Below are 15,945 nucleotides of genomic sequence, written 5' to 3'. Positions count from 1 at the left end.
TGTCAATTTGCAATGGAAATGAACATTCTGCAACGAGTCCAGCAGCGCTGCCTTTGAGAACTTTGGGTTCTCTCTCCCGTCGCTCCCTCCCCTCCTTTGCCATTTCGCCAATTTCCCAACCAGAAAAACGAGCTGACTTTGCTTCCCTTCCCAAAAGGCTCCATTATTGCCTGCCTGCCTGCCTGTGTTGGCTTTTGGGATACTTAGACGGCTCGCTCCTATTCCCGGGAAGGAAGGAAGGCAGTCTCCCGATTTTGTTGCTGGAGGCGAGCGAGCGAGTGAGCGCTCTCCCTCTCCTTCTCTCTCCACCCAGATCTATTCTCTCTCGCACCTAGATCCCAAAGGGATCCGTGGACGGCTGACTTTCCTCTCCCCTCGCTGGACCGCCTCGGTCTGATTTGTAGGGCTTTCCATTTGAAGCGGTGTGCTTCTTGTTGTGTTAAATGCCTCTTACTAAGTAATAGATATGATTTATGTGGACACCCAAGCTGGAGGATGGCGGCTTCCGTGATTAATCAGTGAGATTCCCATCCTCTGGCATCTCTCTCTCTCTCTTCCTCTCTCTCTCTCTTTCTGACTGCCCCTCTTGCGTGATGTAAGATCAGACGTACTCTGCATTGAGAAGTCGAGACACACAAGCGGCTCTCTCACACATCCACCTCGTAATCCTGCTGGAAGCAGCGGAGAAGGCGGGCAGGCGAGGCAAGGCAAGGCAGCGCAGCCTGGGCTCCTGGCGCACAATCCCACCCCCGTGACATTTGCCAATCGCGCTGCTCTCTTGCAAGCCAGCCAGCCAGCCTGCCTGCCACCCTCGTCGTCGTCGGCTCCGCTGCTGCTGCCGCTCAGTGACTTTCTTTCTCTTTTTTTATTTGAAGCGAAGGGTGCAACCGAGCAACGGCGGCGGCCAAAGAGGGCGAAGAAGAGCAGCAAGCAGCAGCAGCAGCAGCAGCAGCCTGGAGGAGAAACAGGAGCAGGAGGACGCGAGACTCCCCTCCCTCGACCATGCCCGAGTTTCTCCTTTTCGCCGTCCTCACCGTCTCGGGATTATGTCCTATTGCTAAGGTCCTGGCAGTGGGAGCCGAAGGAGGTAAGGCGTCTGACTTGCATGGTTTGTGCCACCTCTTCTGTGTCACCCCACCTCTCTCTTTTTTGGGACGGCTCTGTGTCTGGATAAAGTAGCGCAAACTTCACTTAAGACTCCTGCAGACCAGCTGTCCCTGGGACAATCTTGCGCTTCGCTTGTTTTGTTTGTTTGTTTTTAAAATAACTATAATCTCCCACTCGGCTGGGATCAAGATCAGGTGGGGGGGGAGAGATTCTTGTATGCTTGCACCCCTTCCAGAGAGCGAAGTCTTTCCCTCTCCAGCGGCGGCGGCGTTGACTTGGCTGCGGCTCTGCAGATGATGGTGTTGCATCCCTGGGAGTTTGAGCTTCGCTCGGTTCTGTAGCGCCTTTCGCTTTCTTCCTTAGAGCTCCTGAAAAAGCCCGCTTGGGTCTGAACTCGCTCTGCTTCCAGGCTCCCTTTAACTTAATTATTATTATTATTATTATTATTCCACCCCCACCCCTCAAATACTCCCTGTAAGGCTTCTAGGATGGTCCCATTCTCCAAGGACCAGTTTCTATCTCCCCATCTCTCCAGTTCCTTCATGCTTCATGCTTCCGCGCATGAAATTAGCTCTTGCGCGGCTGCTGTGCGCCCGGCAGGTTGGGGGTGGGGTGGGGGACCGCAATAAACTTGCTCGCTCGCTTTTCTGGGGCTCAGGAAGCCTTTCTGCCGCCGGGGGTTCCTCCTGTACCACTTTCGAATAAGGAGCCGGTTACTCTTTTCCCAAGCTCCTCTTGACCCCCTGATTTTTAACATAGCTTGCATGGAAGTAAGTTCCCTTTCCTTTCCACCTGGCCAGTTTTGCGAAATTTAATATTGCCATAGATACAATCCAGCAGGATTTTGAATGAGTCAACTGCCTCCCACTGTTATCCTGAGTAGGATAGCTTATTAACACCCTGATCCTGAGGAATTTACTTAGTAAACCCAGTGGATTACAGTGGGATTTATTTCCAAGTGCGTTTCGAATTGTAGCCTTCAATGGGACTCCTTGGCAGCAAATGTGTTTTGGATGGCTGCCTCCCACCTGGATCCTCTGCACCTTTACTTACACACACACACACACACACACACACACAGCATATATGTGGCAGTAGGATGCTTTATTTACGTACAATTTATTTATGCACATTGTCTTGGAGGTCAGACCCATTAAGGTGGATCAGGCTGCAATCCTAACCCCACGTACTAAACCCCTTTGAATTCATATGGGATTTGCTTCTGAACGGCCATGGTTAGGATTATAAGGACACTTGGCCATGTCCTTTTGCTGAAAGCATCTAAATTTGCCATACAGGCTCTGTGTTTTAAACACACACACACACACACACACACACACAGCTTAGATCAGGTGAACTTTCTATCAAGAGTATCTGCTGGTTTGACACTTTGTAAATTGTAGTCAAGTACCATGCAGTTCATTACAGGAAAACGTCCAGATTCTAATTACATCTCCACTGATCAGTAAAGGCTTAAGTGTAACAGAATATGCTATGAATACTCCCGAAGTATTTAGGTTCTCAAGGACATATAGTACTACACAGGAGTCAGGAAATTGGGTCAACTGAAGGCTTTAGGCTGCAGTTTTAGGCACACTTACCTGGGAGTAAGCCTCATTGAACTTGGTGAGACTTGCTTCTTAGTTGACATGTCTTAGAATTGTGCTATTACATGGAATTGTGATTCCCAGGTAAATGAGGAGAAAGCTATGGATGTGTTTATATGACAGCAATTATCCATAGATCTGAAACAATAGCTTTACTACCAGGCAGAAAGAAGAGGCAGTAACAGTGAGTGATGCATCTCTCTGATACTCTGAAATCCGACACACACACTCTGCAAATCTATCCAGCGCTAGCTGAGGATTTAGTGAAAGTACAAGTTGTTCAGCAGCATAATTCTGCAACTATTGACTAGCTATTGCTTTCAAAGTACCCTATGGATTCACTCCTTTTCATCAGTGTTCATTTAAGCAGTTCAGTGTTCATGCAGGACTATATAAAACTGTCCAGCAATACACAACACAAGAGTTTGTTTGTTTAATCCAGGATATTCAACTTTAGGATGCTTATGTATCCTGTGCATGCTTACTCCCATTGAATTTAATGGGACTTACTGCCCATTAAATGGGATTGTAGCCTTAGATTGCCTTCCAATACTCTATGCAAATGTCTGTCTCAGTAGTAAATATAGCTCCCTGAAGTCAAGGCCCATTTATTTCAATGAAACCTACCAAATGAGTATATTTGGAAGCAGATTCCAGTGAAATTAATAGCAAGTAGATGTTTGTTGGACAGAACTGTTCCAGTCTTACTGCCTAATCATAAACCAGATTTCAGTTGATTTGTTATCCCTCACTCTAAACTCATTACTTGGAACATGTAAGGCTCATTAATTTCAAATGAGTATCTTTTTTTTAAAAAAAAGAGCTGCCACCTTTTTTTCTGAAAGGGTTCTTGCAACTTTAAAAGATGCAAAATAGACAGAAATTCACAAGTCTCATAAATTTCACCAAGTTTTCATGCATTTCTGCCCACCACACTGCTTTTAAAAAGTGGTGGTCCTATAATCTCATGCCTGTTCAGTGTTAGAGCTTCCATCCTGGGGGGGGGCACTCAGTCATTATTTACTTCCAAGTAAACATGTTTAGGATCAGGTGAAAGGTCCTATATTTGTTTCTATTTTCCATTTGATTCGTAAACCGTTTAAGTCAAAGACTGAAAATTAAAAGTATTTGATGCAACTGATGTCCAAGTATCCCAGTTTAACTGGCTTATGGATCGAGCCCATACAGGAAGGAAATTGTCTTAGTTTGCTTGGATATAAAGGATACAGTGCATTCATAGTTGGGTGAAGGTTCTTTGCTTTGCTTTATTTATTTATTTTACCCATATGCCTAATAATAATAACAACGAGGACATGTAGGATTCCTTTATTTTGTTGTGGTGGCTGGTTTGAAGTATATATATCAAAGCATGGTTTATATTTTCTTCTTCATAGCTGTTAAACTCAGAAAGGTTAGTGGCCAGCATGACTCAAATGGCATATCTTGTTTCAGAATGGATGCAAAGCAAATCCCATTAACTTGGATAGCTTCCTAAACTGTGCAAGTCTCAAAGCAAGCAAGAAATGAGAATGCATTGAATATTTCCATATCTAGTTTACAAGGAATTAATTAGATTCCCATTCAAAAATGTAATTGTTTAGGAAATTGAATTTACATTGTGAAAACTTTTCTTTTCTTTTTCTTGTGCTCTGCAGACCAGATACCAAATTGTTTACTCGCCTGTTTAAAACTCATTTGAACAAGTACAAATGGTTTTTAGTTATGCTATTTTGGTCCCTTGTTTCTGCTGTAATTGAACTACCAAAACCTGTTAGGTCAATTTCCCAGCTGGCTCTCAAAAATTAAATAGGTACTGCACATTACAAGTGAGGCAGAATTTTTTTTTAAAAAAAATAAATAAATCATTGCCTGGTTGTCCAAAAAAGAAAAGCAACACTTTGGCCCTCAAAAATGCCTTCAGTTGAAATGTACTTGATAGAAAGCGAGGGGGAAAACAGGTAAGTACTCAGCACCTCCCAAAACTAAATCCTGAAAGTTACATGTGGATCCTGTCAGATCAGTGAATGGAATATCATCCTTAAGCATCTTATCCCCAAAGGACTTTGGTTCCCAAACGCATCTTCTGCCCCAACCCCCGGGGTGTATTCCAAAATCTCTCAAGCCTTCTTTTAAAGCCTCAGACCAGATTTCAGCTACTGTAGGTTGAAACCATCACTGCATCTGGTATACAAGTACATTTGAAAACCTTCTGTAGAATGTAAGGTGAAGGTCCATATTCACTATATGTGAGATTAGTGGACACTTGTTTATTTACACATTCAAAATTACGGATTTAATGTTTGCTTTGGTGTGTTGTTTGTGTGTGTATGCATGTGTCAGTTTTTGCTTGCTAGTGTTTTAGTCCTATGTGATAAAGTACTATGTCTGTTTAAGTTACAATCAATCTAGTCCTAAAAAGACAACTTTCCTGTAAATTATACCCGCCAAATCAAATTCACTTAGGATCAACTAGCTCATCATATCACTATGTCATGTTGGATAAAAGAGGAGAATTGCAGGGCAAATTAAGAATCCGCACATTGTGTTTAAACAAATCATACATTCTCAACCTAAAAAGGATTTGGAACATAAGAGGGCCTGATGTGACATTTCTACACCATGTAACATTTTATATGGATTGCAGAAGCCATTCAGGCAATGGTTATTGTTTAACATCAGTTCTCCAGGGTAGGCTGCAGAATATCCAAAATAAGACACTATGGTTAGGAATGAATTTGGTGGTGGTGGTAGTGGTGGAAAGTAATGATTACATTAAGAAGGCTTAGATAAATATATAAAAAAGGAGACTGGTGAAATTGGGGAGGAGAATGGGATTAGTATCTATGAGCAAGTGGGTTGGTAATGTGGAATATATCAGAATTTCTTAATGAAAGTTTTTCAGTTCTATGTAGCCTACTTAGAAGCCATGGAATAATATCACAGCTTATCAAACTAGGTAATATACGTATCTGAGATAACTATGAGTTGTTGATGACTTACAAGTTTTGCCAATGTAGCCATAGTATCTTGTAGGGATGACACAATAATTAAAAACGATTGCTTAATCAAAACAATACACAAAGTTTATTTTAGGCAACCAAGCTTCCTTTAAAAAAATAATTAAAAAATGCAGAATATTAACAGTTTCCTTTTTAGAGAGATGGGGACATGCTTCCTTATAGGAATGGCACTTTTGCTTCCAAATCCTGCCAGCCACTGCGTTGACATCAGCAGATAGTTTTGCTGAGCCTTGACAACAGAACAACCTGTTGGATTGTCAGTACTTGTTAACTAACTTGGGTCTCAGTCCTTCCATTCATCAGCAATGAAATGGGCTCCTGGGCATGCAGGGAGCTGCTATGCCAGGCAAAGGGTTCTGCTGGGCTATGGTGAGGATGGGTCCCGAATGTATACAGAATGGTAGCCATGCAGCTGGAGAACGTGGGGCCAAATATCTGTGATATGAATTTGAAAATATAATGAAAAGGACATGGATCATCAACTTGCACCAACTTTTTCCACTGTTGCTGTGTTACAGTGTGTCGTGCTTGTTTATATATACATTTGCGTACCACCCAGTTACTTAATATTCTTTGAATGGTGAACAATACAATTTATGAACTCCTTTTAAAAAGCAAATAATCACAACAGAAAGAGGAGAGCTAAAGCCACCAGCAGCAAACAATATAAAGCAGTGTTTTAAAAGCACCAAAATATCAATTTAAAATGACTGGGAACATCAAAAGGACCATAATATGGCACCTAGTGAACCTGCCTGGGGAGGCATTCCATATCTGGCACACCACTGCCCAAAAGGCCTGTGTTCTGGTAGTGACCTCTCACCAAATTTGGTGGGGGCAGTCAGAGAAGGGCCTCAAAAAATCACCTCTGGGTCTGGTCTGGTGTGTGTGCGACTCCAAGCCACATGGGGCTCTGAAGTTGAGCAGCAGAACTGCGTGTTATTCCTCCCAGTGGCAGCATGACAATATAGGCCTTTAACATTATTGGTATATCAGATATTTTGGATGTCTTTGCCCAACATGTTAGAAATACATGCAGCATCCAGTGAAGTCTGATAGGTTTTAGTAAAATTGGGCGTGTTGCTAATTGAATTGTTTCAGTGAACTCAACAATTACTCTCTATGGCTGGCGACTGGTGATTTTTGATGATGGGTTGTACAGCTGTCTAACTGGGAACTATTAGTTTGTTTGTCTCTAGTGTCATTATCTTCAGTATAGCCTGCTCAAATCAAACCATCTCTCCTGCAAACAATGTACTGATGCTTGTGAGAGGCATTGCACTGTCAGACATGAAAACACACTGTACAGGGAAGCAGACAGATGTTATACCAGCAAGATGCCTTTGCCGCATAACTCAAGCCCTTTCACACATAGATTATGTCTTTGTTTATCTTCTTCTTCTAAAGCTAGTTTGAATTCCACTAAGGAAAACACCATGAATAAAAATTATGGAAATGATTTTCCAGACACCTACAAACTAGTCAAGGGTTGCTTTTGAATGCACACATCTAAGAGAAATGTTGCCTTATTTCTTTCGTAACATGTCAGTAAATGCAGGAACAACTTTAAAACAGAATTGCTGTGGTTTAACAGACAGTTGAGGTGTACCAAATATGGGCTTATTCTGTGCCGATGCAATAAAGACAGGATTATTAACGTAGCCATTTTTCTTTTAATCCTTGTTTGTGAACCTTTTTTTTTTTAAAAAAAAAAATCTGATCCCAAAGCATTTTAGCAAATGCTCTTGCTGGATGTGTTTTTAGGCTGGGCTCCAATCTCATTATTAATACTTGGGTGTTAGAAGCAGAACATTCAAAAACCAGCTGTACAGTGCTCTGCCACATGGAACTTCAACTTGTCAATCTGACGGGAAGTATTCTCAGCGGCTGTAAGATGGGCAAATTCAAATAAAGCTGTTTCAGTGCTTCAATATTGAGTTGTCTGTTCTCATACTTACAAATCTCCCTCTTGCTTTATTAATATATATTATGAATGTATGCAGTTACAGCCACAGGGAGAAGATGTGCAAGATCACGGTTATATTAGCCCATTTGGTGCAAATCTCTACAGAAGATTACATAGAGGAATAAGTGGGTTCCCCTACTTAAATCCATTCCACTATTGTTTATATCTGCACCATCCACAAACACATGGAGAATTCTTGAAATTACTTCTGAATTAGTGTAAAGACAGTTTGCTGCACCTCCCTGTACATTCACATATTTTAATTCTGTGCAGCTTCCTGATGCACACAAACTGATGTGAAAAGCATCTCAAAAAGGATCTTGATATGATGGTAGATCCCATCAAATGTCTCCCCCCACCTGTGTTTCATTCATGCGGGCAGTTAAAATATTATTACATTTCTAGGCTATTCTTCCTCTAAGAAATTCAAGGTTGTGTGCATGTTTGTCTGCCCTCTTTTATCCTCACAACAATGCTGTGAGCTCTGTTTGGCTGAAAGAGTGTCTTCTCCTGAGTGTCATGACTGAGTGGGGAATTCCACCTGGGTCACTCAGTCATAGTCTTATCTTCTACCCCACCGTTGTATGCCCTTGTGTTGGGTTGGAAAGGAATACATGCAAAATACCTGAATATGTGAAAAAAACAACCCCAGAATAAATTGGTGTGCATACACAGTTTTCTATTATCCATTAACTACAGTGAGAGTTGCATCTGAGTAAACATACATAGGACAAGTAGCTGATGGTGTAGCTGATGGTGGCACTCTTTTGACCTCAGGTCAGTAGTGTCCCTGCTGATAGCAGGTAGTGGGGAGGCAGTGTGATGTTGCCTTTGCTGGTGTATACGCACCACACCAACCTGACCACCTCTTTCTTCCCTTTATACCTTTTAGCAATCAGCAGTGATGCAGCTGACCAAAGGGCATGTGAGCTCCCCATCCCACCATCCATTGGTTGCATAGCAAATATGCTTCTCCTAAGTAAATAACAGTATCCCAAACTACTATGACTCAAACATTTCCCCTTAACTCTTGAAAACACAGCCCAAACCATGCCTCCAGCTACTTAAGATGTGTGAAATATGTACTGTGCTTCAATCCAGTGATGGGGAGGCTGTGAACCTCCAGATGTTGTTGGACTACAACTCTCATTAGATCAGCTAGCATGGTCTGTGGTCGGGGATCGCAGTCTCGACAATATCCGGAGGACCACAGGTTCTCCATCTTTGTTCTAATGCACCTTGGTCTTCCCATCCATAATTCTGCATTTACTCCAACTTCAGTATGGGAGCAGAATATGTGGAGAAACTATAACTGTTGCCCTATCTGCGGCATAACCAACAGCTGCTCCCACAAGAATATGCAGCTGTATTTGCTATACAAGGTCACTATCATGGCTCCCATGGGCATAATTGTTGCCTTAAGGTCTTGCCCTGGTGCCCATGAAGCCTTTTAGCTCACCCCCTTCATTCACTGCCCCCTTGGTTATGAGGTGCTGAAAGTGGCTTCCTTTGCTCCTGTGAAAAGGACATAGAGCTGAAGGAGGAAGTTGGAAGAGTGTCTCTTTCTCACTTCCTCATTCACCTGTATGTGCTTCTCAAGGGTCAGGTTACCATTTTACTCAGATACCCTGGAACAGTAAAGTGTGTTTGTGCACACTTTCTATATATACTTTTTTCAATGTATTTTTATTAAAGATTTTATGATTTACAAAAGTATGTGCAATGTCTCTCGTATTTTTTCCATGTAACATTTTTACAAATCAGTTTCATTTGTTGAAACATTAGGAAGAAAAGGGGGAAAGGAGTAGGGGGGTGGGGAGCTGGGTGGGGGTGGGGTCAGGTGGTGATGTTTCTATTTTACTTAATATATGTAGGGTTTGGTGTCAGCATTGCTTGTGCAGGTTCTCTGCTGTTCACTTGTGTTCCTTTGGTGGTGAGAGACTTTCTATATTTGACTGTATGTGGTGGAGTGGCTGATCTGGGGGAGGAGAGAGAAAAGATTGGAGGTACTAATGGCACTTGCTCAAAAATTCAAATACATACAGGAGCCTAAAAAAGTTGGCTAGAGGTTGGATTCTATCAAGCAGGAATAGAAGAATACAACCTTGCAACATCATTAAAAATAAACAGAAAGGCATATACAGTATGTTAACCTGGTTTCAACATGATTACCCTTGGATTTTATATTTTATGAGTAAAATGAATGGAGGGAGCATTTCTTTATTAGTTTTCACCCTTTATTAAAAACAATGGTCCTTGAAATAAGAGGACAAAGATGTTTTGCTGAGGCAGAGTGTGCTGTACAAATTATTCTCTCCCACGCTCAATTCTTGTATAATTATGACTAACTCTCTGCTACACTTTAAAGGAACAATTCTGCCAAAAGTTATAAATCTGCATAAGCTTAATACTAACTCCTGTGAGTGTTTCTCCTGTAATTACAGGGACTACGTACTGATCTAATGTTGAGAAGGTACACAGGAGCCTTAATTAGCATTCGCTTTTTAACCTCAAATGGCATAGTATTCTGTTCATAATATTTTGTTCATCTTTCCAAATGAAGTTAAAACAAAACTCCCATTATCTTCATTAGTTTGTAATATAGCGTATACTCCTGACATTGAGCTTGAAACCAGTTGTGCTTTGAAGTGTGTGTGTGTGTTTTAAAACTTGTTAATTAATACAAAAATTCAAAATTTATCATTAATGGACCCTGAAAACCTTAAAGGTCCATGAGACATTTAAAAACACAAGACGAACCTGGTAGGTGTAGGTGTATTTATTTTGACATTAAACAATATTTTACTATAGGTTAGTTGTTAAAGGTCTATCACTGTCAGCATATATAGAGACATTTTAATGCTCCAAATCTCAATGTCCCTTCTGCCCCCTGGTAATGTTATAACTCATAGTAGACCTGCATAAGGTATATGAGGCACCCGACATTATATAATCTCAACAAATACATGGTCAGGCATGTGAGGTGTTCTGGAGCCTGCTATAATCTGTTCTCTCTCTGTGTGTATGTTTAGATTAAAAACAAAACAATATTCTGAATCCCCCCCCCCCCCCGTTAGCCTAACTGAAGTAAATGGGAAGTATAGGGATAAATCCCAGCCCTCCCCAGGCCAACACTTTAAGACGACTTGCTCCACCACTTGAGTTCCTCCCTCCCAAAGTAGGTGACTTCACCCTTTTTCATAATCCCTCTTTTGTAGACAGAGAGCCTATGGCTATAACACAGTACTTTGGCTAAGGCCAGCAAATGTGTTAATGGCTCCAACTCTACCATAGAAACTGGAGATACATATGACCACAGAATGCTGTATTGTCCCTGAGCCCTTGAAAATGAAAGGCTTTCCAGAACCAGAGGGATGGTCCAGTGCTGACAAGCAAGATAAAAGACAGGGAATGCAATATCTTTTTTTGTTTTGTTTCAGTCATATGTAGGGTACAGAAGAGACAGCTTTTATCAACCACTTTTGGATGCAATCAGAACAAGTATAATTCAGAGGGAAGTTTGCTACAGAAGTGTGTATTTGTATTTTGTTTCCATGGCTTTCTTAAACTTGCATTTGCCTTTGGTACACCATCTCCACAACTGCATCACCTGCAAGGAACTGTGCTCTCACATGAAACAAATGGGATGTCCTGGTTTTTCTGAGACACTTGTGGGGTATGGAGTAGGCAGAAAAACAACAACCCACAAACAGGTGGATCAACCAAACACTCCTACATTGCTCTGCAGCGACAAACAACTCACACAGGGAGGGAGAGTGCTGCTGCCAGGAAAATAGGAGGGAGGGAGGTTGTCACCCAGCCCTTACAAGGACTGCCAACCCCAGTTACCAGTACCTGTGCCTTTAAGAGTTGTAAAGAATGCTGAATTTCACCAGCTACAGTTTTGTCTTTCAGAGTGGTGCAGTGAAGGAGGAAGTTGTACATTTTCCTTTCTGCACCACTCTTAAAAGGCAGAGGCACCCTCATGATATTGGTACTTGGCCGACATACATATTTAAATAATTATAAATTTGTCAGACACTACTTAATAGATTTTGCTTAACAAAATACAGCGTATTTATTAAGGAGAATGCTTGTCACATATATAGTAAATGTGAGCAATCTTTCTGTCAGATATTAGTAGCCAAACACTGAGGCAGAATTCAATAGCTCATAAATGTAATTGAATTTTTTTCAATAGGTTGTGTTGGTAAGTGAAGAAACTGTTCTGTGAGTAAAGAAGGACAAAGCACTGCTTAGGCCTAGAGGCACAAGGTCATTATTTAAACATATAATTGGATTCTTCAATATAATTGTGTGCAGGAAGAAACTCTTTAGCAGTTCTTAGGTTGTAGTTGCATATTAGCATAATGTTACATGAAACTAATAGCAGCTTTTAAGGAATATCTGATTTAGACAGTTGTTGTCTTTTAAAAGCTACTTCAAGTTTATTCACTTCCCTAGGAAGAGAAGTCATTGTCAAAATGTGAGGGGGTTTTTTAAAGGTGAAATTTCATATTGCTTTAGCAGTAAAATATATAAATAGGCGTGCAGCCCAGCCACTTTCTAACACTGAGGATCCTTAGAATTCAGCTTGTTTAGTATGTCCACAGATTCAGTTAGACAGAGGTTGAACATTTTTCTGTATATGTATCTGTGTTACATTTTCCATATGAATGGCTTACATGGAATAGTTGGGATGCTTCACTGTTCTCCTGTAAAGACTCAGATCAAGCCCATTTCTGTGGTATAGGTGGAAGCTCCATCCTTTCAAGCTAAAGGTTTGTCTCTCACATTATCAACATGAGCTTGACATGGTTCCACAATACAGGGAGGACACTTCAGGTACTTGTGGTAGGGTGAAAAACTGTATCGTTTGAAGAACTGCTCTTGGTTATCTTGAAGATTGGAAAAAAGCCGCAGAGGATTTATTGTGGCTGTTTTTAAAGGTTTGAACCATGAGTTTCTTTTCACGGGCAGGAATGTTCCATGGGCAGAGGTCTGCTCAGTGGCTACTAGAAGCTCAGCAGCAACCAGCCTGCTCTCTGAATGCTGGAAATCACGAGTGGGGAGAGCGTTGATGTGTTCAGGTTCTGCTTTCAGAGCCCCCATAGTCATTAACCTGATCTAGCAGGCTCATATGTTCACTGAATGTTCCTGTTGGCAGAAGGGGTGACTGATCTCTTACAACATCTCCTTTCCCACTGCAGCCCTTGCTCCCATGCCCCTAACAAGCTGATCTATTGAGGTGAGGGATGGCTGCAGGGGAAACTGGGTAAAATTACTCTCCCCTGCACATTTCACTAGCAAGAACCTTCACAGGATGACACATCATTCTGTAAATGGAAGATGCCTTTCCATTCACAAAAGGGAACTCAGGATCCCAGTCACATACTGCATGAGAACCATAAGTTAGGCATTCCTTAGGACATTTAACAAAACATACATTTAGTTGTAGACCTAAACAAGTTTTTAAAAAATGAATATTGCTCTTATACCTTATATAATTAGGTTCTTTCAACAAACACTTTCCACTGTATCTGAAGCATGAATCATTTCCTTATAGGAAGACAGAAGTTTACAATATGTTGAACACACCTGCATTACAGAACAGAATAAAAATCTAGAAAACTACCATCATTAAAAAACACACACTGTGATGATGGCAAAAGAAACACAACCCCATTCAGTTTTTGGGAGCGCTGCTTTACAGTTAGGAAACTGAGTCTCCAAGATTGTAACTTGACCTGAATGTGCATGACTGATGTGAATTCTGTTTTCTCAGGCCATTTAGCAGATTGGAACTCAAGCTTCTGTGATGCAAACAAGCTAATGGTTAAAATCCATTAAGGTCAAACGTTAGTGGCCACTCATTATTTTTTGTGATTTTCCCATAAATACCTCCACCTGGGACATCTTTTTGGTACATGCAGAATCTTTTGTCTGTACATTTTACTATTAATGCTCTGCTGAGCTTATTTTGGATTCATTGCCCTATAAATAGTGTTTTCTTCATGAGTCAAAATGCCTGGTGACATCTGTATCACCAAGTAATTCTTTTAATAAGCAGACGTGCCACTTTGGGGAAGAAGAAGAAAAGGGATGTTTGGGCAGCCTTTCTGCTGGTCTTATTTAGATAAAACTACGCTACAACTCTTTGATAAGAAAAGAAAAGTATCTTAATATATATTTTCTGAAACGTTACCGCTACAGTGGTATTGCATTGTCCCGTAACGTATTCTTATTGTCAGCAGGATGTCCCTAAATAACTTTTCACATTATGCTTCATCTTGAATGACTTGATGTTCTGACAGAACCGCTCACTGTTGAGAGATAGCTTCACTTAAGAAAGCAGAACATACAGACTTTTTCCCTCCTTCTGCTAAGATGAAAGCGCCTAGGACTTTCGCTTGTCTTATTCTTGTTATCAATAGGACATTCCCTCATAACTTTCTGTATATGGCAATGTCTTGAATGACTTTATCCTTCAAGTTGAGCCATGCGGGTGCTATTGAAATAAAACTTAACTTTTAGAAATATCCCATAAGGATTTCACTACTACTGAGAGTTTGTTAAAAAAATAAAATAATCTAATGGCAATACAGAAGTCCTTCTTCTTGAAATGAACAAAGAGAACTTAAGGGTCTGAGGAACTCTAGTGTTATTCCTTTGAATAATCTTGTGATATATATTGGAAAAGATAAGAAGAAAAACGTCTGTAGGTGTGGGACATGGAACAAAGATAATTCACAATTTTAAAGCACACCTTGAAGCTTTTAACACACAGAATACTCTTAAGACGACAATAAATTTAATTGTCCTAAGCTTTTTTAACAGATCACATAGACTTAGATCCAATGGTATTCTTCCACCTGTGGAAGCTGTCTTTTGGTCACTGAAGAAATGTGTTACAATTTGCACCAAAGTGCTACACAAGAAAAGTGAAACTAAATCCAACTATGTTCATTCACTTTCACAAAAGCTCGTGCAATCTCTTACAGAACCCACAGCTTCAGAACTCCTATACAATCAACCTATTACAGCACTGAGTAGAATCTTGTACAAGCTTTTGCAGAGTATCACTAGGAACTGTGTTCCTTTGGCCCATGCTTCTATGGATCTAACACATATTTATGTCCAAGAACATTTTATTACCTTCTACTTAGAAGCTAATGCTAGCCCCCTGCCCAAGCATTCAAGATGATGCAATCTTGGCATTGATCATTTTTATCTCACTATTGTCTCTGTACCCCATAGACTTCAAAACCTTTTTATCCAGAGATTCAGGTAGGGAACCGTGTTGGTCTGACACAGTAGAAATATATATAAAAATAATAAATAATAAAAAAATTGTCTAGTAACACTTTAGAGACCAACTAAGTAGAGACCACTGATAGAAAATATGGGTATACTAAACTGCGCCCCATCGTATCACCTTCAGCTCCCTTTAAATTGTCTCCAGCTGATACACATTTGTAGGATAGGCATGTTAGGCTATCTCAGGGGCAAGGATTGGGTAACAAGACAAAATAACATATGTGTGGGTTAAAACAGACCATAACTTTATAGATTATAACAAAGTAAGCAGTATTAGTGGGGCATATGGCATAGATCTGTATCCACTTCCAACTTCCATTGTTTGGTCTGAAGAAAACCCATCCCAGCTGAAGAATATCCATAGGAGTTACCTAGTAGGGAAGACCTGATATGGCACAGTCTGTGCATGTGGGATCCCACTGGCAGTCTGAGGTAAGTGATGACAGGCTCATTTCCCCCGGAGCTATGACCAGGAGCTGGTACATCACTTCATGAGGGTCTTCTTATGTCCAATGCCATTTCCATTCAAGTTGTGTGACTTAAAGCCTAAGAAGAAAGCCTGCTTGTCACTGGACTGGAAGAAAGTCAAGAACCTCACAACCTAGAGCCAGTTGTGACTGAGAGGAAAATTATTTTCTGACCCTGAAAGAGCAGTGACCACATAAAGTCTCAGCGAAAGACTCTAAAATGAGGCAGAGCCATTGAGTTCCCACGAGAACCGACAGGAAGAGCCATTGTTATCACAAGAACAGACAGGCCTCCATCATCACAAGATTCAGCAATTCCACATCCACAAGGAAATATTGTACAGAAAAGGTATTGGAAGATATGATATAATACAAGCTGAAAGGATAGGGACAAACCACCTCCATCCTTGCACAACAATTTACTAGAAACATTATTTGATGCTCATCCTAATACATCCTAC

The 15,945-nt window shown here is 40.9% G+C and overlaps 1 protein-coding gene across 6 annotated transcripts in view; it reads left to right on the top strand.

The window, feature by feature from the left end:
• The first annotated feature begins 426 nt into the window (after positions 1-426).
• Positions 427-15,945, top strand: part of LRP1B (LDL receptor related protein 1B) — a 754,317-nt gene continuing 738,798 nt past the window's right edge. For 3 of the 6 annotated variants that reach the window (XM_028745183.2, XM_028745175.2, XM_028745165.2), the window contains exon 1: positions 430-1,087. In XM_028745183.2, coding sequence (XP_028601016.2) covers positions 1,003-1,087 — 85 coding nt within the window. In that variant the 5' untranslated portion in view covers positions 430-1,002. Of the gene's footprint in view, positions 1,088-15,945 lie in introns of all 6 variants that reach the window. The other 3 variants (XM_028745202.2, XM_028745194.2, XM_028745157.2) reach the window with 3 other exon arrangements.

Source organism: Podarcis muralis, chromosome 1 (genome assembly GCF_964188315.1).
Source record: "Podarcis muralis chromosome 1, rPodMur119.hap1.1, whole genome shotgun sequence".
Taxonomy (NCBI): domain Eukaryota; kingdom Metazoa; phylum Chordata; class Lepidosauria; order Squamata; family Lacertidae; genus Podarcis; species Podarcis muralis.
Note: the sequence above shows the minus strand (reverse complement) of the source record. Positions and strands in the feature narration are given on the sequence as shown.